General features: G+C 37.2%; 1 protein-coding gene across 2 annotated transcripts; it reads left to right on the top strand.

Annotated features, from left to right (window-relative positions):
- The first annotated feature begins 1,613 nt into the window (after nt 1–1,613).
- Nucleotides 1,614–19,062, top strand: kcnj12b (potassium inwardly rectifying channel subfamily J member 12b). Of its 2 annotated transcripts, none has more exons than XM_022672412.2 (2): nt 1,614–2,135; nt 16,762–19,062. In XM_022672412.2, the coding sequence occupies exon 2, from the start codon at nt 16,848–16,850 to the stop codon at nt 18,120–18,122; it is 1,275 nt and encodes a 424-aa protein (XP_022528133.1). In that variant the 5' UTR covers nt 1,614–2,135; nt 16,762–16,847; the 3' UTR covers nt 18,123–19,062. The 2 variants fall into 2 exon arrangements, with proteins under 2 accessions (XP_022528133.1, XP_007256355.2); XM_007256293.4 differs by lacking the exon at nt 1,614–2,135 and adding an exon at nt 10,794–11,043.
- The last annotated feature ends 4,626 nt before the right edge of the window (nt 19,063–23,688 follow it).

Raw genomic sequence — 23,688 nt, 5'->3', positions numbered from 1 at the left:
ATATGTAAGAACTGGGTTGAGAAACACTGCTGTAACGTGACTTCTGTTCATTTGTATTTCACAGTAAGACCACATATCCTGACGTTTATAAAAGTCTCTATGAAACGTAAAGTTACATTCTTTTACATAAAAGGACACCATCTTAAGAAGAGCTCTCAGTAGAAAAAAATAAAAGTGCAGGAGAAAATGTAAATATACAACAGAATTGACATGCCAATACATAATAATAATAATAATAATAATAATAATAATAATAATAATAATAATAACAATAATAATAATCTGTTATATTATTTTAAATATTAGGTGATAACTGAAAATTTTTGTCATATGTACATAATTCAGACATTGCTTGCATAATTTTTAGTTGTATGTAATGTTTAGGTTGTAAAATCACCTTATAATAATAATTTACTTTTAATTAAAAGTAATTTCCACAAATGTTGTTCTAGGAAACAATTGGGTGGGCTTGGGTTCATATTGGCAAATGTGTCCCCCGCCAATATCAAGCCCGCTCCTACGCCCTTGCCATCCAGATAGGGCTTATAGCTCCCTTGTTATGACTTCACAATAAGCAAACGTGCATAAAACCACCCTAGCAACATACTCTCACCCAGACTTTGTCTGATGGAGGGATCTATGGCAGGTCAGGGTGGGTTGATGGTAAGTCAGCAGATGAGGGATATCTAAGTACTTTCAAATAAGAGTTAGTTTGTACTAGCTGGTTCTCGTTTTGCCATTTATCACAAGCTAACACTAAACATGTTATAAACACTACAGCAACAGCTTATTTGCATTAAAGTGACAGAGTCTTTAAACAGCTTATTCTGAAAGAGACTGAGTGGTTTTGTGCAAATAACGTCATTAACATTTTTTAAACAGTTTTGTATAGCTTTTAGACCTATTCTAACTTGTATAAAAATATGTATAATATGCACATTTTAAATTCAGTACGACACACTTAAATAGAGTGAATAAAATTGTATTTTAAGTAAAACATAAAAAAAAATAACAGGTATATTAACCTAACTTTTTCAAGGCAATTGGTTTTCCAATTGTAATTCTAAGCACAAACAACTTTTTTTTAAATGTTGCAATATGATCAACATCCACACTCCACTGGATGCAGCAACGGTAGACTGACCTTCAACCACTGTAAGCCATTTTTGAAGCCATTATTGAATGCCAGTCTACAATAATCCAAATTTACACTTTTTTCACATAGCGAAAAGTGAAAGCTCATCTACCGACACTTGGGTTTATTCAGAGTGGCAGGTAAATCCATCCTGCAGATGATGACTGTTACTTAGTCACTGGAATTGCATAAACTGCTGTGATTTCAAGTGGTGGCATCCATATGAGGCCGGTGCCTGCAAATGCCAACTTCAGAGAGCAGGAGAGAGAGAGAGAAAAAGAGAGAGAGAGAGAGAGAGAGAGAGAGAGAGAGAGAGAGGAGGGGGGCTGTTGGGAAGTCTGCAACAGTGTGTGTGTGTGAGAGAGAGAGAGAGAAAGAGAGAGAGAGAAAGAAAGAGAGGGAGTGAGGAAAAGAGAGAGAGAGGCTGTGAAAAAACTGAAGCACTGGATCAGATAACAGACAGGAGCAAAATAGAGAGGGAGAGAGAGAGAGAGAGAGAGAGAGAGAGACCCACTGGTCGTACTGCTGAAACAGTGGAGAGGAGAAGATCACAAGAAATCCTGAAGCCTCATCACAGCTTAACTGTGCATTAGCACAACACCAGACCAACACTGAGGGAACATTACTGGAACATTTGTACTGCAAGCTTATAGGGGGGATTCTACTTCACCACGCTCATCACTGAAGACCTCTCTTTACCTGTGTTTGTCTGTTGAGTGTGTGTGTGTGTGTCTGTGTGTGTATGTGTGTGTGGGCACCGTTGAGGATGAGGACCTTGCAGGACCACCATAGGATCTCTCTGACTTTAAAGAAGTGGTTCTACCCACAGAGGAACCCTTGAGGAACACAGAGGAACCATGCTTTGACTTGACAATTTGCAGAGAGGGAGAAATAAAAAAGGAGGAAAAAAAAGAAGCTTCTCTACCATCTGTACACACACACACACACACACACACACACACACACACACACACACTGACATACAGGTGGGCAAAAAAAGGTAAGCACATGCTGGTTTTGTCTTTTAGTAGCTCTTTTTTAGGTTTTCATTGCTTTTTATTGCTGTTAGATCCAATATCATCTGCTGCAACCTGTAGGCATGCACTGAGCTGAACCGGTGACTTGTTTTTGGATATGATATGTACTGTAGTGGTATATGTGTGTGTGTGTGTGTGTGTGTGTGTGTGTGTGTGTGTGTGTGTGTGTGTGTGTGTGTGTGTGTGTGTGTGTGTGATCATTAGGATCATATAAAGGCTGTCACGCTGCATGTTCAGAGTGGCGTATGAAAAGTGCTGTTTGAAGTGCTCAGCTGTCCACACACACACGCATACACCCAGCATCTTGTGCAAACCCCTCCCTGAGAGTGACACAGCCTGTTCTTTTCAAGTGTGTCTTATTTATTTAATTATTTATTTATTTATTAATGGATTTAATGATCATCTCAAGCCAAAAGTCATGATATTGCTTTAACACTCGGGTTAAAATCCTCTGCCTCTGTTGTATACCCTGCGTAAGTTGTGTAAGAGTGTGATGAATAAATATGAAAGTTAAATTAACAGAGTAGCAGATTAACCCTATTTTAACCATATTTGAATTTGAAGTTCAGTAAATGCAATGGAAAGTCCTGTTCTTTAAACCTTTAGACCCTGCGTGCAAGCCCACACTTCTTCACTTGGGTAATTACATCACTGTCATAATTAACATCTGTTTCATAGCTCCTAAAATAGAACCCAGTGGGACTCCACAAGAAATGCTATACCAAACAGTTACCGAGTAGTTTATTCACGATTGTTAATTATTTAGGATTATTCACAGTTTAAAAAAGCTAGGGTTTAATAGGAAAAGGTTTTTTGTGCTTTAAGGTTATTAACAGTCCAATAAACCTGAGCTTTTTTAGCTGATCAAATATTTTAAGTCTAAAATTATGTTTTTTTACATGCATTAACATTAGTACATACATGTATAATCCAACACTGTAAAAGCTTTAACTTGTGTCAAATGTACAGCTTTGGAACAAATTAAGAGACCACTTCAGTTGCTGAACCAGTTTCTCTTATTTTGCTATTTATAGGTTTATGTTTGAATAAAATGAACATTGTTGTTTTAATCTATAAACTTCAGACAACATGTCTCCCAAATTCCAAATATAAATATTGTCATTTAGAGCATTTATTTGCAAAAAATGAGAAGTGGCTGAAATAACAAAAAAGCAGAGCTTTCAGACCTCAAATAATGCAAAGAAAACAATATTTGGTGAATATTACAGTTTTCATGCATCTTGACATGTTCTCCTCCACCAGTCTTACACACTGCTTTTGGATAACTTCCTGCCACTCCTGGTGCAAAAATTCAAACAGTTCAGCTTGGTTTGATGGCTTGTGATCATCCATCTTCCTCTTGATTTCAACTTGGTAAAATCAAAGAAACTCTAAATTTTAAGTTCTCTCTTATTCTTTTTCCAGAGCTGTATATCATGTATTAGAAAAAGCCGAACTTGACCTGACAAGAACAAATCTTGACAGCATAAGGCAAAACCTTTTTAACTTTAAGTGAAATTGAATATAAAATTATTAATTATTAAAAATGTATGATTTTTTCCAAGTCATGTTGGACCATTTATCTGGTATAATAATCACAAAGTTCTGATACAATATAATAATGAACAATGAAGAATGTGGAAAATGTCAAATCCAGCAAAAGTGAAGATTTTGATTTGACAGTGATGATATTAATAACTATTTTTTCAGTGCAGGTGCACATACATTTGAGTATCTGGTGTGCTCACCAACTCCGCAACTGTGAAATATTACAACATTTTTAGTTTGTATTTGGTTTCCTAGGTTAAAAAACAGAGATCAAGTTAAACAAATGCATTGCTCAGATCTGCCTTGGCTTTCTAACCATTATAACACATACCATTACCCTTCAAAAAGGCAGAGTTTGAAAGGGCAGGTCGCATGGTGTGTACAGGGTGTGGAAACTGTACCACAGCTCCTAAAATTTGACGCAGAAAATTAAACCTAATCGTGTCATAACTGTATATTGATCCTGATTTCAGTAGATGGAATCTTAAGAACAGAAGGTAGAACAGACAACAGCTATGGAAAATAAAAAGAGAGAGAGCAAATGAGAGACTGATAAAAAAAAAAGTGAGTTTTATATCATGCATCCGGACCGCCAATGGGCAGTTAGACAGTGGGTTGAATCCTATTGCGTAATGCAGACAGAGACCAAGTATAACAACAAAGTCACGCGTGACTCCGCCCCCTACCTAAAAGGAGGGGTACACACATCACGCATCCTCCTGAGACCATAAGACCCTTTCTCGTGGAAGGCATCTGTCTGATTGATGAGCGGCTCTGGAGATCATCCGGCATCAGAGAACCACATCAGCATATGTTACTTGTGTTTTCCTTCCACCAGGTTTTTGCAAATTTTAAAAAAAGGTGTTGCCACTATGATCCGAGAATCGCTGGTTCGACTCCTCAGCCATGTACAATGCCATCAGCAGCCGAAGTCTGAGAGAGTATCTCAATTAGCCTTGCTCTCTCCTTGGGTGGGCAGAAGGCAAACCCTTATCACCACATCACTCATAGTATGGTACTTGTCAGAACAGGCATCTGTTAGTTGATGTATCAGAGCTGGGTCACTGCACTGTCCTCTGAGTGCGCTAGCTACCTTGTGATAATTTGCACAAGTTCGAATAGAAGGCAAAAAGCAGGTGTTTGCCTTCAACCTCATAGTGATGGGGTCATTGCTAGTGATAGAGGGAGTCCTAAAGCGTGGGATGGGTAATTATCCTTCCAAATTTTGGGGAAAATGGGATACAATTAGAACTTAAATAAAAAATAAAGTGCATTAAAAAGTGACGTTAAAAAAAGCCAAATATTACAAATAGATTTTTTTTGTGACTGGATGAGGTGCAAAGGTTAGAAATAAAACCAAGCTGTAAACTCCTCTGTTGCATCTAGTAATGAGAGATAAGAGATACTACTTCAATATTTATTTCGTTTTTGGATAACATGAATCATATACACAACAATGAGCTCTTGTCACATTTACATCAAACGTTTCCCAATTAATTAATTCTCCCTATCCACCTTATTCTGCTTGTTGTCCAGCGCAGCAGTGAACCACTGATATAGGTTACACCCACCCACATTAGAGATAATAAATGTACAGAATAAGTAGCATAATATTTTAATCAACATTAATATTATGATTGAATCAACACTGGATTTGGTGTTGATATTAAAAAGTGAATCAATGCTGATATGGCAACCTTTGTTCAACCTTTAATAAACCATAGCTCTCATTCGGGATGCTTAAAATTGTATAAAAGAGGAAAAAAATTTACATTTTATTTTTTTTCTCTCTCTCTCTAAATATACATCTATGAGAATAAACAACTGTACAACTACAAAAAAAGTAGCAAAAAATGTAAAATACTATGTTTACAATAAATTTTAGGAGTAAAGCTGAGTATAAAGAAAGTTATCCACCACTACCAATCTGATTCAACATTTGATCTCAAAAACACAACAGAAAAACAAATAGAACATAAGGATACCCCCAGGTAAAATCAAGAATTGGTGCGAAATTAAAAAGCAGTAGGTTGTGTGCCAGCTGAGTTAGTTACAGTGTGTCACTAAAAGTAATTCAAAGAAAAGGAGAAGTTTGCTTAAAAAACATCAGGGTTTTAAACACAACAGAGAAATATTTGGGTGTTGAGGAATTTTATTTAATTTAATTAGCTTGATGAATTATCTGGTTAGCTAATTAATACATATTTAGAGCTTCTCACTTTCTCAGTGTTTTATTATATACTCAAGAAATTACTGAAATGGCTTTGTTTTTTGCTAGTTAGCTAGCTAGCTGTGTTGTATAAATAACTCTTAAAATTTCTATACAGTGCTGTTGCTGCTGTGTTCATTGTTGACAGCTATATGTTAACACATTCAACCAAAAGCCCATACGTATGCTCTTACCGTTTTATAGAGTATAAACCAACACCAGAATATCCTAACCCAGAAAAACGACTCGGTTCTGAAGCTCCGGCAAATCGACTGTGCTGTGAGGTTTACTTGCTACACACACACCCCATGCTCCTGCACTTGTAGATTAGCTCTAAAGCTAATACCTTATCCAACAGACTCACAGCACTGAACTCATTTGATTGAAGCTTTAAAACTGGTATCCCCTTCATAAAATGATAAGTAAGAGCACACAAATGAATGAGTGGATGTGTTGAATTTAGGTCTTACAACCACAGACACGGCTTCTTTTCTCTGGAAGGCAGTGGATATAAGGTAGGATAGCTAGTGAGCTAGCGCCGCACAGCTCTCCTGTTTCACCTTGTTGTGTTTGAAAGCTGCTTATCTATGTTAGTTACCATATTTTTCACACTAGAAGGTGTACTTGTATCATCATAAATCATTTATGATTTATTTTTTCCAAATATTGATTTGGTGTCGGCTGCTTACACTGGCTAGCACTGCTGTAGCAGCCTTAGCATTAGCCGCTAACTTTTAACAGAGATAGCTCTTTCAGCGTTCAGAGGCCGATATATTGGACTGTATCCTGCATGTTTATCGTGTTAAAACAAGCTACGTGGTACGAACCGCTAGCTAATAACGGCCTGGTTTACCGGAACACTCAGGGTTCCTCCGTTTTGTTTTTTTTTTGCTGTCAGGCGGCATTTACTAGCACTAAAGTTAGCTGATGCTGCTGCACCCAGTCTTAGTGGAAATGGAAGTTTTCAGGAGAGAAATCTGTGTAGATTAACATCCAGCACTCGTTTGACTTTAAAAGAAAATGTTTTTTAAGAAGCACAGTTTTGTTTACCTAGCAGAATTAGAAGGAAAACATGGTGACACCTCTATTCCTTACTAATGTTGCATAATGCGCTTCATATGTCGGTGTGCCTTATATATGAAAACAGACCAGAAAATAGATGTTCATGCATAGTGTGCCTTATAATCCAGTGCTCCTTATAGGGAAAAAAATATGGTAAATAGCCTGTTGAAATGCTGGGTTAGCATAACTAGTTACACGCAGTAGCTACTTCAATTGACTACAACATTCACAGAAGAAATTAATTTTGGAAGTGGACGTGCCAGAATAAGGGGTGGATACTCCTCATAATTGTCCAGCTTGTATAAACCAAATATCAGCTAGCAAAACGACTGGTCTTGAGAATATACCAATCATGATACAATTATCAAAAACTTTTCAAAGGTTGCTTACCACATTCTGAAATACAGAATGCAAAACTCGTCTAAAAAAACTGGCTTTGCACTGCTCTTCCAGAACTGTCTGGTGTGTTTGGGCTCCCAGATGTTTGTTGGTGGTTATTGGGGGTGGCACAGACATTTCAATCCTTATTATGTTGGCCATTGATTCCCAACTGACAGACATAAAAAGACAGTCCACGTAAATGGATGTAAAGATGTTTCTGCTAAAATCTAAAATTTTCAGCGCTGCCACTAGTCTAGCCTATACGTCATTTAAAGTTTCCACATTTCACATTTCCCAACTGTGGTGAATGGAAACACTAGTTTTTGCAAAATTTCCTTCTGCTAACATTTCATAATTGTGCACAACTTCCCCCTGTGAATGAAAACAGAGATAGAGTGTACTCTCTGAAGGTGAACTAAAATTTAGCAAGCCAGTCTGTGGCTGTACTTGAAATGGATCCCTACTTTGTAACATATTAAATTATGATGCATTGTGAGAGTTTATGTTGCCCTTAAAATCCTGTTAAAAAAATTTCACTTTACAATTCGTACACTCAAAAAAAAAAATGCGTACATACTCAAAAGTGGCCTGAAACAGCCAATAGTGGGGAGTTATAAAGGTGGGAGGTGATGGCTAGGATGATCTGTGGCTCATTTATAATTTAAAGTAACAGGCACTCAACCCAGCCTTTTCAAACAGGGCTGTTTAGACAGGACGATAGGGGCTTGAGGCTTTAATATTAAGAAAAGAGATTGAAATTTGTATTTTGACCAAAGCACGCCGCAGGCATTTCATTAGAACCCCAATAAACTGTGTTTATTCGTTAAAATTTGGTATAATTTGTCAAATATTTGGCAACCTATACAATACAAAGCTCATCAAACACAACTCTCTAAACTGTTTAAATTAGCAGTCCCTAAGATTTTTTTTTGTCCTTTAAATTAAAAGCAGTAGAGTTCCTGAGTTGGGAGGGGATTAAATCTTCTAATTAATTGTTTTGCGGAAATCTCTTAATGTAATCTATTAATGCATTAATTAAAAAAATAGAATTAGAATAGAATTGCTCTCTAAGTCAGGACAGAATTTCATAAACAAACAAAAAATAACAAAACAGTATGCACAAAAACACAGAATTTTTTACACAGCAGTTCATTAACATTAATCTGCATTAAAAGTACTTTTCCGCATGCTCTGGACAATTGAACATTCACACCAGAGAGGGCTCTAAATTCCCAAAATTCGCAAAATTGACTGTCACTTTAAGTGAATCAAAGAATTTAAAACTTCACAGTATGAATCATTAGAATCTATTAATTCTGACATAAAGACAAATAAATAAATAAATAAATAAATAAAAAGAATAAATAAACTGCAAATAATTTTTCCCTTCACTGTTTGGGTTAAAACACTAGTCCAGGTCACCCTGTGCAGCCAAAAAAAAAGAGGCTGTTGCAACTCTGCACATCCTGTGAGGATGTTATTAGTCTTCCTTCATAAAGTTTATTAAATGAAACTGATGGAGCAAGACGAACTCTTGGCGCAGTCGCTATGGAGATTTTTAGTGGGGGGGTGGGGGGTATTGAGGGGGGAATGAAGAGTAATTTCTGATGTCTTTCAGGTACCTGTCCCAATTAGCATATTCTGTCGTAATTTACATTTCTATTCATGATTTCCATATTTTCGTCCGGGGCCGGTAGGGCACCAGTGCTCTGAGCGGGCGAATATTAAAATGACAGCTGTCCCTTTTCATTCACAACGTCGAAGCAGACAAACTGACAAAGTGAGAGGGGACAGAACAGGATGTTCAGCCAACAGAGTCCCATCCGCCACACTGGCCTGCGTTCTGTTGTCTGCGCTGATTTTTTGACAACTTTAACGGCATAGGATCGCACTTGTAAATTAGCATCACTTATAGCATAACTCCCCTGATAAAACCCAGTGGAACTGTCCTTTTAAATCCTTTCCACTCAGTCTTTTTTCATCAAGCTTTCAATAATCAAGCTTCTGAGAGTTTTCAAAGAGTTTTACACTAAGTGTTGGTTTAATGGTTAATGGATCTTCTTCATATTGTACAGAGTTTTAATTTAGAGTCTTGGTTTCATTCAGAGTTCCTTCGCCAAGCTCAGGGAGTTTCTTTTAGAGTATTAATTCCTCTCAGAGTTTCTTAATTTAGCATGTGGAGTTTTCCTTTAGTGTGTTGGGTTCTCTCAGTGTTTCCTCATTAAACTCAAGGAGTTTAACCTTAATAGTTTTGGTTCCTTTTCTTGTGTTTTTATTTTGAGCCTTGATTCTTCTCAGAGTTTCCTCATTAACCTATAGAGTAATGATTCATTTAGAGGTGCATGAAGCTCAGGGACTTTAAACTGTAGAGTCTTGGTTCATTTCAGAGTTTTCTCATCAATCTTAGAGAGCTTTCCTTTAGAGTCTTGGTTCCCCTCAGAATTTCTTCATCCAGTTCTGTGATTTGATAGTTCAACTTTTAAAGTTTGACTTTAACGTTTAAAGTCGTGCTTCCTGTCAGAAATATATGAAGTGCAAAGACTTAATACTGTAGAGTCTTAGTTCCTCTTAGAGTTTTGTCAACAAGCTTAGGCAGCTTACCTTTACAGCCTTAGTTGCTCTCAGAGTTTCTTTATTAAGATCAGGCAGATTTCCTTTAGAGTCTTGGTTCCTCTAGGGTATTCTCTAATAAAATCATGAAGTTTTTCCATTCCTTTCCACAGTCTTGGGTTGTCTCAGAGTTTCTTCTTCAAGTTCAGTGTCTTAAACCTTAGAAGTCTTGGGTTCTCTTAACGTTTCTTCATTAGGCTCAGGGACTGTTTTTGTTTCTTGGTTCCTCTCATAGTTTCTTCTGCATTATGAGAAAGTTTTACCATTAGAGTCTCTAGAGTTTCTAATGCTCTAATTCATCATTTTTAATTTCATAATTTTATTATTAGTATTGGTTATTTAGCAGTTTTTCCATGTGTTCTTACGGAGTTTTAACATCAATCTTTCTTGAGTTCCTTTTAGTTTTTCACTCAGAAACTTTTTTTAAAGGTTTTAAAGGTTGGTTCCTCTAAATGTTTTTTTCTCTTGTCCTTAGTAGTTTGACCTTTGGAGTATTGTTTCCTCTCATTGTTTTTTAGGTGATTTTTTGGTCGAAACACCTAATCTGAGAGTCTTATAATTTGAAAACAGTATTAAGCCTAGTCTTAGAATATATTTTTCTTTGTGGAAAATGGGAATGCTTAAACTTGTTGGTATGTTTCTGTGCATAATATAAACCGGAAACTTAGTGTTCATTGATTTGTTCTGCAAAGCCAACTAACAAAGCAACAGCTGTTAAAAGGACACATTTTAGGGAAGGACATTTCTCAGGATTTGGCGGTTGCAGAATTTTAGCTGCAGTATCTGAGTTGTGTTATGATCTGAACTCAGGGGCTCAGAGTTCCACGTGCTTCTCAGAAAGCTGTTACGTAAGTCTGTCCTCATCCTCTGGACCGATCAAATCTACACTCCACCGGAGATAGCAACTGCTTAGTCTACAGGAGCTTGATTAGGATGCCTCAAAGTCTTTCTAATAACTTTGATTCAAATTACCTCTGCTTCTCCTATTAAATATTTTCTGCATGTTCTAATGTTTTCCGGCCTCAACGACAAGAGCAGAAGCACTGACTGTGACTAGCAAGGTAAAATACCCCTCACTTCCATGAGCTAAAAAATGTGAACCAGGGTTATTCCACCAAATATTGATTTCTGAACTCTTAAAACTTTATGAATAAGAACTTGTTTTCTTTGCATTATTTGAGGTCTGAAAGATCTGCATCTTTTTTTTATTTCTGCCATTTCTCATTTTCTGCAAATAAATGCTCTAAATTACAATATTTTTATTTGGAATTTGGGAGAAATGTCTGTAGTTTATAGAATAAAACAAAAATGCTCATTTTACTCAAACATTTACCTATAAATAGCAAAACCAGAGAAACTGATTCAGAAACTGAAGTGGTCTCTTAATTTTTCCAGAACTGTATATGTTAAATTCCATAGTTTCCATAATATGTTGAAGAATGCATTTAATAAGTATTTAAAGTTGCTGTTTGATGAAAAAAATAGTAGGTATGTGACACTGACTGGTCAAGAATGTTATGTAACAGTTTTAAGTGTTTTAAATTGGTGTTTTTCTGGTTATGGTGATGTTTCTTTAAAAGGATGACACAACAGTTGGATTTGGAGATTCATGTTATGTCACTTCCATGCATAGACCTGTTAATATTTTATTTTGACCAGATAAGTACACTTTGATACATCTAAGGCTTTTATGTTTTTTTATATAAAAAAATTATATTATGGCAAGAAAATTTAAAGAGCACCAAGAAAGGCTATCAATCTGCATTATTACATCATTCATATTATTTGTGATTAACTAATTGAAATGAAAGCACTGATTTTACAGCCCTAATATATACCTGTAGTTATTATATACAGTTCTGGAAAAAAATTAAGAGACCACTTTAGTTTCTGAATCAGTTTCTCTGATTTTGCTATTTAAAGGTTTATGTTTGAGTAAAATTAACATTGTTGTTTTATTCTACAAACTACACACAACATTTCTCCCAAATTCCAAATAAAGAAATATTGTCATTTAGAGCATTTATTTGCAAAAAAAAAAAAAAAGAGAAATGGCTGAAATAACAAAAAAGATGCAGAGCTTTCAGATCTCAAATAATGCAAAAAAAAAGTTCATATTCATAAAGTTCAGAAAATAATATTTGGTGGAATAACCCTGGTTTGTAATCACAGTTTCCATGCATCTTGGCATGTCCTCCTTCACCGGTCTTACACACTGCTTTTGGATAACTTTATGCCACTCCTGGTGCAAAAATTCAAGCAGTTCAGATTGGTTTGAGGGCTTGTGATCCTCCGTCTTCCTCTTGATTATATTCCAAAGGTATACTTCTTAACAAAAAGATTTTTACATTATTATTAACATATGGAGACTGGATAGATGTGAAACCACAGATATGTGTGATAGGGTGAGTAGGGTGGTATGCGTATGATGAGATCTTGTGCGATGAGACGGCTGAGATGAGTTGCGATAGACTGGACTGATACACTACTACTGGCTGTTCAGCAGCCTGATGGCCTGAGGGAAGAAGGAACTGGCTGGTTCTTGGTACTGGAGTGCTTTTTTGACACAAACAAGTCGGAGATGGCAGAGAGACGGTGACAGGGTTCAATGTGTTTGTGTATTATAGAGAGAGAGAGAGATAAATATATATGTATAGAGAGAGAGAGAGACATCCAGATTGTCTTATGACTGTCCTATCAGGCCATTTACTACCTGACATATCCTCGGGAAACAGTGACCATGCAGTTTTATTGCAGTAACAGGTGTTTCTTCTTCTCGCAGCCTAGAAAAAAAAACTTCCTCTCACTTTTTTTCCTCCTCATTAACCCCTAATATGCCAAATCTCTCTCTCTATCTCTTTTTCTTTTTCTCTTTATCAATTTATCTCCTCACTCTCTCTTCTTCTCTCTCTTTCTCTCTATTTCTGAGTGATTGGCCACCTGGAGGATGACTAAAATACCACTGCATGAAGCCGGCAGTCACCCCTCAAAGACACACACACATACACACACACACACACACACACACACACACACACACACACACACACACACACACACACACACACACACACACACACAACCTCTACCAGACAGGTTTCCATGGTAACCTCTATATCCCTCCATTTCTTCTCATCTCATTCTTTTATTCCTCAGCACTGTGTGTATATGTGTGTGTGTGTGTGTGTGTTAAATGATACGTTGTGTTTTTCTCATTATCACTTTCATCTGATCTGAAGCTTCTCAGCTATTCACACTCACTGATTTAGCAGCACCTATCACTACCCGCTCCTCAAGTGTGTGTGTGTGTGTGTGTCTGTGTCGTTATGTGTGTGTGCGTGTGTGTCTTCTGATGACTCTCTGCGGGAGTACAGTATGTCTTAGAGCAGAGATCCTTGGAAGTGTGTGTGTGTGTGTGTGAGTGTATGTGTGTGTGTGTGTGTGTGTGCGCGTAGGGAGGGAGACAGGCGTCTATTATTAGAAAGACAGATCACTTGAGTCAGGCTGGGTCTGGAAGCCTAAATCCGGACCCCACCGGCGGCTCCCAATACAGGGGGGATCTGGAAAATGACACAGCATTCAGATAATAGAACTATAATAAATAAAATAAAAAGAGATACTGAGGATGATGATGATGATAATGATTATGAAGATGAGAGATCATCATAAGCTGAAGTTTAACCCCCACTCCCACCAGAGCCATCAGTTGTGTGTGCTGCTCTCTCTCTCTCTCTGTGCAGAAGTGAGATGTGGATCAGAGTTTCACAGTAAAAGTGTGAAATTACTTTAATTAGCTACATCTGCTGCCACACATGAGGACACACACACACACACACACATGCAGAGACACAGAGTAACACTTGCGCACACAATCCCAGAGCAGAAGAGTAACACAATCACTAACACTTCACTAAATCTGCCTTCATCACTACATATATAACACAGCACTGCAGCATCTGCTGCCAACTTTCCATTTCAGTCCCACTTCGCTTTGGTTCTCCCAATTAAAAGATTGTAAAAATATACAGCAGTCTGGAGCACGAAAATGAATCACTTTCACCCACAAATACTCTACTCCACTAAACAGGAGCGTTTATTTATATTACAAACACCTTTTAAAATTAGAGCTGTTGATTGTGATTTTTTTTTTGTGTTAATCAGGCAATTTAGCTTGTATTAAACAGAATAGAATACAACAGAATATCAGACCATATCTATTCATCAGAATATATATCTGTCATGATAATTACTTATAGTAATTTATATGGACATGATCTCAGTACTGCATTTCCTATTGTGTATATCTGCATGTGTTTTCTTGTTTGCTCTTTGTAGAAGTTGTGACACATAAAACATAAAAAATATGAATATTTGGTAAAGATTTTATACAGAATAAGGTTTTATTTTTCTCTCAGGCTGAGCACTTAATATTCCTTTGTTTTGTTATGTATTTAAACATTTTTCATATTACAATACTGTTGTCTAAATATTCTAAACTGACAAAAGTTCATTACTCAATATATAACAATTATACCAGTTTTATAAAATTTACTTAAAATGAAAATATAACACTTTTTCGCAATTAATCACAATTATATTTTGGGGCAATACAGTAAAGTTTGCACACACCTGTTCTCATTTAATCTGTTTTCTTTCTTTTTTTATGATTTTTTACATTGTAAATTTAATCTCAAAGACATTAAAGCATTACAGCTATACAGGAAAACATGCAGAATTATTACTTTAGATTGTTCTAGTACACTATATATATATATATATATATATATATATATATATATATATATATATATATATATATATATATATATATATATATATATATAGCCCTGGATAAAATAAGAGACCATTTAAAAATTATGAGTTTCTTTGATTTTACCAAACTGAAAACGTCTTGAATATAATCAAGAGGAAGATGGATGATCACAAGCCATCAAACCAAGCTGAACTGCTTGAATTTTTGCAAAAGCAGTGTGTATAACTGGTGGAGAAGAATATGCCAAGATGCATGTAAACTGTGATTAAAAACCAGGATTATTCCAACAAATATTAATTCCTGAACTCTTTGCATTATTTAAGGTCTGAAAGCTCTGCATCATTTTTTGTTATTTCAGCCATTTCTCATTTTCTGCAAATAAATGTTTTTATTTGGAATTTGGGAGAAGTGTTGTCTGTAGTTTATGAAATAAAATAACAATGTTCATTTTATTCAAACATATACCTGTAAATAGCAAAATCAGAAAAACTGATTCAGAAACTGAAGTGGTCTCTTAATTATTTCCAGAGTTATATATAAAACATTTACAATCTATAGGAATACAAATATATCACCCTTATTTAAAATCTCCGTGTCTCATTATTACATTATATCAGAATTTCAGGGTGAACAGACCAATAGAAATGCTCTGAAGTGTATAAAATATTTTTATATTGATCTTCTTCTATTATTCCGTCTTGAGTACAGGTGTCAGTTTGTAGATCCAAACTGCTTTTGCATAATTTCTGAATAATATAGAAATAGAACTTCACAAATTAATTTGGTTTAAATCAGATAAGTTATAGATTTTGTTAGAAAGTGCAGTTGTATGTTCGAAAGTGTGTTTTCAATGCAGTGCATTTACATAATCCGGAGGTTGTCTATGGTTAATTAAATAGTAATGTAAGTGTTAAGAAGTTTAGAAATCATAGAAATATAATTTTTCAGAATACAATTAAATTGGTTTGCAAGCAACACTTTTTTTTAGTAGCTGTTGAATTAACTGGCCTAACAAAATTTCAGAGAAATAAGTCTGGAAACCTTTTTTACATAGTGTAAGCAGAGCCAGTATGTCTCTTTACACAGAACGATTACATTGCAGATGTGAGCATTGTACCGTCCTGTTAACCTGATAATTAAGTTGTCAAGATAACTCTCATCATGCTTGCTAATTAAAACATGCTAACTCTGCGTTACCTGAGTCATATCTGAGTAAATCCTGTAATATTACTCTACCGCCACCGAGTCCACGTGTTTCTTTCCTTTCAGATTCCTCTTCTGTATTTCTCAGCTGGGCAACAAATGTGTGTACAGCTGTCAATGAGGGAGAACTCAAAGAATGATTTGTATTTACGGTAGTAATGGTAATGTAAAATGTGCTTAATTGTGCTCCGCAACTGTAGGGGGGGACACAGGAGCCAAAAGCTTGAAAACCCCTTAAATTCAGTGTTTTATTAGCAACTTAAATCACTTAAGGCAAACATTCGACTTAACCAGGCAGCTTAACACAGTCACGTTAAAGAAAACTGTATAAAACATCCAAAAAGTACTTTAAAGTGAGGGTTAACATTCAAAATTGTGGAAAATGAATTGTTACACACTGTTTGTATCATCTTTAATCAAATATGCTGCGGACACAAAACACATAAATGGCTCACAGTATTGTAAAATACTATTTGTGTGAGAGGGAGCAAATTGAAATGCAGCTTTCTGTTATTCTTTGCTTGATGGATAAAAAGTGCTTGAAGATGTGAATGGCTGATTGAAGGTTTTCTAAAATGGTCACTGATGCATTGATTCATGGGAAAGATTTGTTTCACCAATAAACAGATACCGTGTATCACAGTAGCTCTAACAGACAATACGTTCACAACTATACTAATGAATCACATTGCAGGATCCCTAAACTGACCTCAAGCACTTCCAGTCTAAATGTAAAGAGTAAAATATTCATAAAGATATTTATAAGATGTCAGAGCTGACCTTATCTTTCACTCTGTCTCAGGTCCTTCTGTCCTGTCCGGTGACCGGTGACGAGACAGTGCGGCCTGGCATTCCATCCACTGGTTTGTCCTGATCGAGCAGAGTGGCATGAGCGTGGGCAAGTCCCACCGGTACAGCGTTGTGTCATCGTCGGAGGAGGACGTGCATCGCCACGGCAACATGCCCGCCCTCGGCAACGGTTTCGGGAACGGCAAGATCCAGACAAGGCGGAAGGCGCGCAGCCGCTTCGTCAACAAGACCGGCCAGTGCAACGTCAGCTTTGCGCACATGGAGGAGCAGTCGCAGCGCTACCTGGCCGACATCTTCACGACCTGCGTGGACATTCGCTGGCGCTGGATGTTCGTCCTGTTTTCGCTTGCTTTCGTCGTGTCTTGGCTGGCATTCGGTTTCGCGTTCTGGGTAATCGCCATCATGCACGGCGACATGGAGAGAAAAGCAGAGGATGACTTTACGCCCTGTGTCATGCAGGTCAACAGTTTCGTAGCAGCCTTCCTGTTCTCCGTTGAAACGCAGACCACTATCGGTTATGGATTTCGCTGCGTGACGGAAGAGTGCCCGATGGCTGTGTTTATGGTGGTGCTGCAGTCAATTTTGGGCTGCATCATAGACTCTTTCATGATTGGCGCCATCATGGCCAAAATGGCGCGACCCAAGAAGCGTGCAGAGACCTTGCTCTTCTCCCAGAATGCCGTGATCGCCATGCGGGATGGGAAGCTCTGCCTGATGTGGCGAGTGGGTAACCTGCGGAAAAGCCACATTGTTGAAGCACATGTGCGGGCGCAGCTGATCAAGCCAAGAATGACAGAGGAAGGCGAGTACATCCCGCTTGATCAAATCGACATCAACGTAGGATACGACCTCGGCCTGGACCGCATCTTCCTCGTCTCGCCCCTTACCATCATCCACGAAATCAACGAGGAGAGCCCTCTCTTTGGAATCAGCAAGCAGGATCTGGAAACTTCAGACTTTGAGATCGTGGTGATCCTAGAGGGCATGGTCGAAGCCACGGCGATGACGGCTCAGGTGCGCAGTTCTTACCTGGCCAGCGAAATCTTGTGGGGCCATCGCTTTGAGCCGGTGGTGTTTGAGGAGAAGAACCACTACAAGGTGGACTTCACACACTTCCACAAGACTTACGAGGTTCCCTCCACGCCACGCTGCAGTGCCAAAGACATGGAGGAGAGCAAATCTGTGCACTCCAGCGCTAACTTTTGCTACGAGAACGAGCTGGCCTTCATTAGCAGGGAGGAGGAGGAAGAGGAGCAGGAAGACAGGAGGGGGGACAGGGGAGCGGAGCTGGAAACCCTGTCAACCAACCTGAACGTTGACCAGAGACCATACCACAGAGAGTCAGAGATATGATCTCAGACCCCCTTGACCTTCACCTCTAGAGACCTTCTTTCAACGTAGATCCAGCCTGTCCCTTTAGCTCCAGCTTCGGTTGAAAGACGCACAGAAAAGCAAGTGCCATATGAACGTTGGACCCCGCCGATGTAGTGTTGTGCTTTAGTCAAGGGCAGGCAAGCTACACGTCCATGACTGTTGCGACTGGATGGCCTTCCTGTAGAAAAACTTGAACTAGGATTATTTGTTTCATACTGTAGTTTGAAGTGATAGCTTTAAGTGATATCATAATGCAATATTGAGCTAACCTGGGTGCCAAACTTGGTCTGGCATTAATGTTTGTGTGTTTAAATTCTCTTGCTTTGGTTGAATACCTATAAAAGTGAGCACTACCTACTCACACAGCAGATAAAGTGGATAGATCTGTTTTTTTAAGACTATTTAGACCTATCTTTAGATATTTTTCATGTAAACAAAGATGCCACAGCAAATATTTATTTTATTTGAGGTCTGTTACCTTAAAATCCCACTACTGAAAACCTCCCTCACTGCTTTTGTCCATTTTTTCTTTCTTCCTAAGATGAATATCGAGTTGAATTTATGTAAAAGTCACAAAAATAGTTGTCTATCAGATTTTAGTAGCACATATAAAAGTGACAGTAGAGTATTTTGTACAAAAAAAATGTATTTAACCACTTTTACCTGCTTTGGACCACTTTTTCCTGTTTTTACCTGAACCTAGGCTTATAGATCACAATCCATTTTGATGTATCCTACAGCAATAAACATAAGGCATTATTTTAGTGTTTTTTACATCTCATTCTAATTGCTAAATGTCTTCAGCAAATGCAGATACTATATATACTATATTTTTGTTTGTTTGTTTAAAGTTATAAAATTAGTAAGGTGACAATAATCATTAAAATGATGAACCCAAAAGCATTTTTATGCGATTATAGAAATGTATATATGCGATTTTAGAAATGTAACAGCTGAGGCTGTATATGACCAATATAAAAGATATATAAACATTAAAAAATATCCATAAACTCAAAATTGACAAGGAGGCACTCAGGTTAGCAGGTACTATAGTTAGGCAACTAAGTATCTTATATTTAAAAAGTGTGTAGGTTAATCTTTGTTTGTGTGTGCGTGGAAAAGTCACTTCCTTTTGAAACAGGCATCATATTTTCACCATTTTCTTTCCAGGAACACAGCACCTATTTAACATCACACATTTACACTTACACACACACACACACACATTTGCACACCCAGTCATGACACACACATTCTATCATTCATTCTCAGGATACTTTCTCTTGCACAGCAGAAGTTTTTGTTTGTTTTAAGCACAGAACAAAATAGTGTTGAAATTAGTTTGCTGCAAACTGGACGGGTAAAAGCTACTATTTTGTGTTTCAGCATCAGTGCTATGTTTGAATTTCATGTCATTAACTTATCAAAAAAAACTTATCTTCAGTCAGTACTAGACTTTTCTGAGAAATTAACCTTATTAATAACCTTATTAATGTTGCATAATTTGTTGCGCTTGAGCTTCAACCTTGATGGTAGGTGGCTAACACAAAACACAAAATGCTAGCGACTAGCAGTGATTAGCACAATCTGACTACTTTCAAAACGGCAGGGAAACAAAAACAAAAAAAAAGAATAAAACAAATAGCTTCTCAAGCTCAAACCGCTTTTAGTCTGGGTTATAATTGTCCCCATTCATACACATCATGACTTATCTATATCTGGATATATATTGAATAGGTCTTTGTTACACTGAGCAGGCATCATTGTTCAAAGGCTTGCTAATGCTAAAGAGCAAGGTGCAATAACAAGTCTTGGTCTGCTTTTAAAAGTGCTGAGAGGGTGACGATGTTTAACAAATGTTTAAGTTAGTCCTACAGCTAGTGCTTGAGGTAAACTGTAAGCTGTGGAGGCCTCATTGGAAGAAGTCACCAAAGATGTTAGTTAGGCTGAAGGATTGTGCAATATTTTGGGAAACATTCAAAACATACATTGTTTGTAATTTCTGTACTCTTAAAAAGTGCAGAAATGGCAGAAAAGAGTCTTTTTTGGTGTGTTGTTTCTTCCAGCATCTAGAAAGAAGAACAAAATACTTGTTGATTCAAAACTTATAGCAGGTTTTCTTTATTTTGTTGCTAAATACAGAAAATGGTGTCTAGAATATTACTTACAGTAGTTTCCTGCACACTACTGTACAAACAGGAAGTGAGCAGTAAACAGAGTGTGACTGGGTTTGAACACACTATACTATGTTATTATACCATGATTTCTCTATGGTCGGGGTTCTCAAACTATATGCAGCCATATATGGCCACTCTTCACACACTAATGAGCAGCCAAAATAATTCCATCCATAATTTATCCATGAATCTAAAATGAATCTGGCAGTTGTTTTTTTAAATTGTACCGATATTTCATGATATTTGGACCAATAGAAAATTATAATAATTTTTTTTCTTTGATTTTCATTAAACATTTGCACTGTAAAAAAATCTGTTGGAAAAAACTAGACAACAAATAAGCTAAGTAATCTGTCAATATGGTAAGCAAATGTTTCTTACACTCTAAGAAATATAAGTACAGATTTGTACTTAAAAGAGTACAAAGCTTGTCGCTGGGGCTGTACCTTATATTAAGGTTCAAAAAAGTACCTTTCAGTGAAAGTACTTTTTTGTACCCATGGTTTTTGTGCCAGTATAGATTATAAAGATTATAAACATTGTCATCAACTAAAAATGGCTCAAAAACTTGATGATACAAAATTGTCTGGCTTTCAAATAAAAAATGTGCAATTTAAATATATACTGTTCATTAGTACAGTGATGCAGAATACTGAATGTACCTTTTGGCTGGTTAAATGGTACAAATTTGTACTTATTGCTGTCAGGAAAGACATTGTACTTCAGAGGGAACAAATCTGACCCTGTAAAGACCAATATTGTACCTTTGAGGGTACAATTATAAAGAATGTACCTTCGAGTACAAAAAAGTACTCATATCGTACCTCTGTTTTTTAGAGTGTAGTAAGATTTCTTAAAATAAGCAATCTCAAAGTCTCAGACAACTTGCTAATTTTGAGTTCAAATGACTTTAAGCAACTATAAGTGAAAATACTAAGTACAACTGATTAAGATCATTATTCATAAAAGAGGCAAAATAATCTTAAACTTAAAAATAAAGAGAAAAAAATACATTTAATTAGATAATTTCATTTGCTAATATTTATTTTTTTGCAGTGTGTGAAGTTTTGAAACGTTCCCATTTTGGAAAAAACAAGATATTTGACCAACAGGCAGTGATTTACTGCAAATAGTCAAGACTGTGTGATTTGAACATCCCCTGCTGCCCACATGATGTTTTTGCTCATTGGTAGTAGTTCCCAACACTCTTCCTGGAGGAGCCCCCTGCCATGTTCATTTTAGTGTTCCTGAGGCCAAACATACATTTAAGATTTTTAAAAAGTCTTTAAAATTCTAAAGACAAATTTTCGTTACTCTGCAAATACTGAGAAATGGGCAAGATCACTATTTGCAAAAAAAGAAGACACTGCAGAAAGTGGACTAAATGAATGAGGACGTCATACGTGGCTCAAAACATTCTCTTAATGAATCATTAGTGTATTTCGGGCTTACGTTAAATAATCTGTGTGATGCTTGCCATTCCCTTTAAGAGCCGGGTGAGCTCTGACTTTGGCACGTTTGTATCTTAACAGCGTGGCACTTTGTGAGTCTCAGCAGAGGAAACTGACCTGCGAGTTCCCGCTGTGAAGGTACACCAGTACCTCATTTAAGTAAAAAACAATGATATTATTTTCTTCTTTATTCTGTTAATTGTTGAGTTAAAAGTTGTGTTTGTGATCTGCAGCGTGTCTGTTTGTGTTTAATGAGCTGGGGTGTGTGCTGATGGTGCACCAACACAGGCTCAACTGTGTTTCCACCACCAAGATAGCAACACGCTAGAAATTTACCTGAACACACCTCACTTCCAGACACCACGCTCATCAATGTATTGTGGTAAATTTTTTCCTAAAGTCTGACGCTATTTTGACGGCACATGCACAAGGCGTGAAAATAGACTATTGATGGGGTGTAAGGTAGCAATGAGCATTGCGACGCACCTTGCACGGGTGTACAATAGGGCCCTAAAATTCTCCAGGATCAGCTCTGGGAACCACTGCTCTACAACATCCAATCAAAATCCCTGTAAAAGTACAGTTTCTCTCTCAATAGTATGTGTTCAAACTCAATCCAAGCTGAATTAATACATGACACAACAGTTCTCCCCAATCCAAACTATCACTGCTACTAACTATTACTGAGCGTGATGATCCGAGTATCTCATTCCCTTAAAAAAAAAAAAGACAAAGGCTGTGTGTGGGGAGGAGGTGTTAGGGGGAGGGAGTGAGACAAAGGAGGAATAAATGAGTTCACCCACTCACACCATCCATCTCCTAGCTCGGTGGGAGAAAACGAGCATGCCTGATTAAATAAAGAAGGCATTATGTAAGATAATTTTAATAAATTAAACGTTTCGCGGTAGACAGATTACGGTCAGCCTGGTTCTCTGGTAAAGAGAGAACCGGAGAAGGGAGGAGAGGAAGCTGTTGAGGAGAGATGTTCGCCAGGCCGTCGCATATTAATCTACAGGACCCTTACCGGGCATAAATCAAGTAATCTATTTACAGTCTAGAAACAGTCTAACAGCGCTTGAAACTGCATTATCGTAATTTAGTAACGTGCTGACTGATCGTAAATATGCTATACATGGACATGCTAGCTTTTCTTAAGAACACACAACGTCTTCCTTTGTATTTCTAAGCTTGTTCCAGTGATAAAGCAACTTTGCTTTCTTTTATTTAGTCCTTTAGCGCCAATTCAGGGCTGTTCTTAACGTACCCTTGATGGCTTGGCCTTCGTATTCCCTGCGTTAGTTCAGATGAAGCTTGCTACATGACCCTATACAGGGGCAAAGGATTGAGTCAACCTAAATGTAGATGCCAGCAGCCAGCCAGCAGAATTTCCCAGATTTAAAAAGGTCAATATGTCACACTGTAATGATTTAGGAACAGTTTCTGTTTCCAATGTGTACATTTATGTTGTATCTTTAATCATGTGCCCTTCTAATGCTGTCGAAGCTGTTTAAAACCAAGAGAATTAATGCTGCATTCCGTCTGAACTCAAAGACGTCAAATTTCAACTGGAATGACCCCACAAGTCGGATTTCCTATTCAGAAAGCCTGGAGAGCCTCCAGAATCCAAGATGGCTGCCTCACACATCAACATTAGTAATAGCTCTCAAATAGTTTGATAGCTCTCTATAAATTCTCTGCTACCCTGAGAACTACCTCAGAGGGAAGAACAAACACTAAATTCCCTCCTAAAAAAAGAAAAGGGAAAAACATGAACTTATAGTCATAAGGAGGTACTGTTTGTGACTGGAATGACTAGAAGTTCCTTTTTCTTTTAAACAAAGTCCTAAAACATCTGAAATTCCATTTTCTAAATTGTAGTGGAACCTAAAACAAACTACATTCATTATATTTTGTTAG

The sequence above is a fragment of the Astyanax mexicanus genome, chromosome 19, assembly GCF_023375975.1.
Source record: "Astyanax mexicanus isolate ESR-SI-001 chromosome 19, AstMex3_surface, whole genome shotgun sequence".
NCBI lineage: Eukaryota > Metazoa > Chordata > Actinopteri > Characiformes > Acestrorhamphidae > Astyanax > Astyanax mexicanus.
Note: the sequence above shows the minus strand (reverse complement) of the source record. Positions and strands in the feature narration are given on the sequence as shown.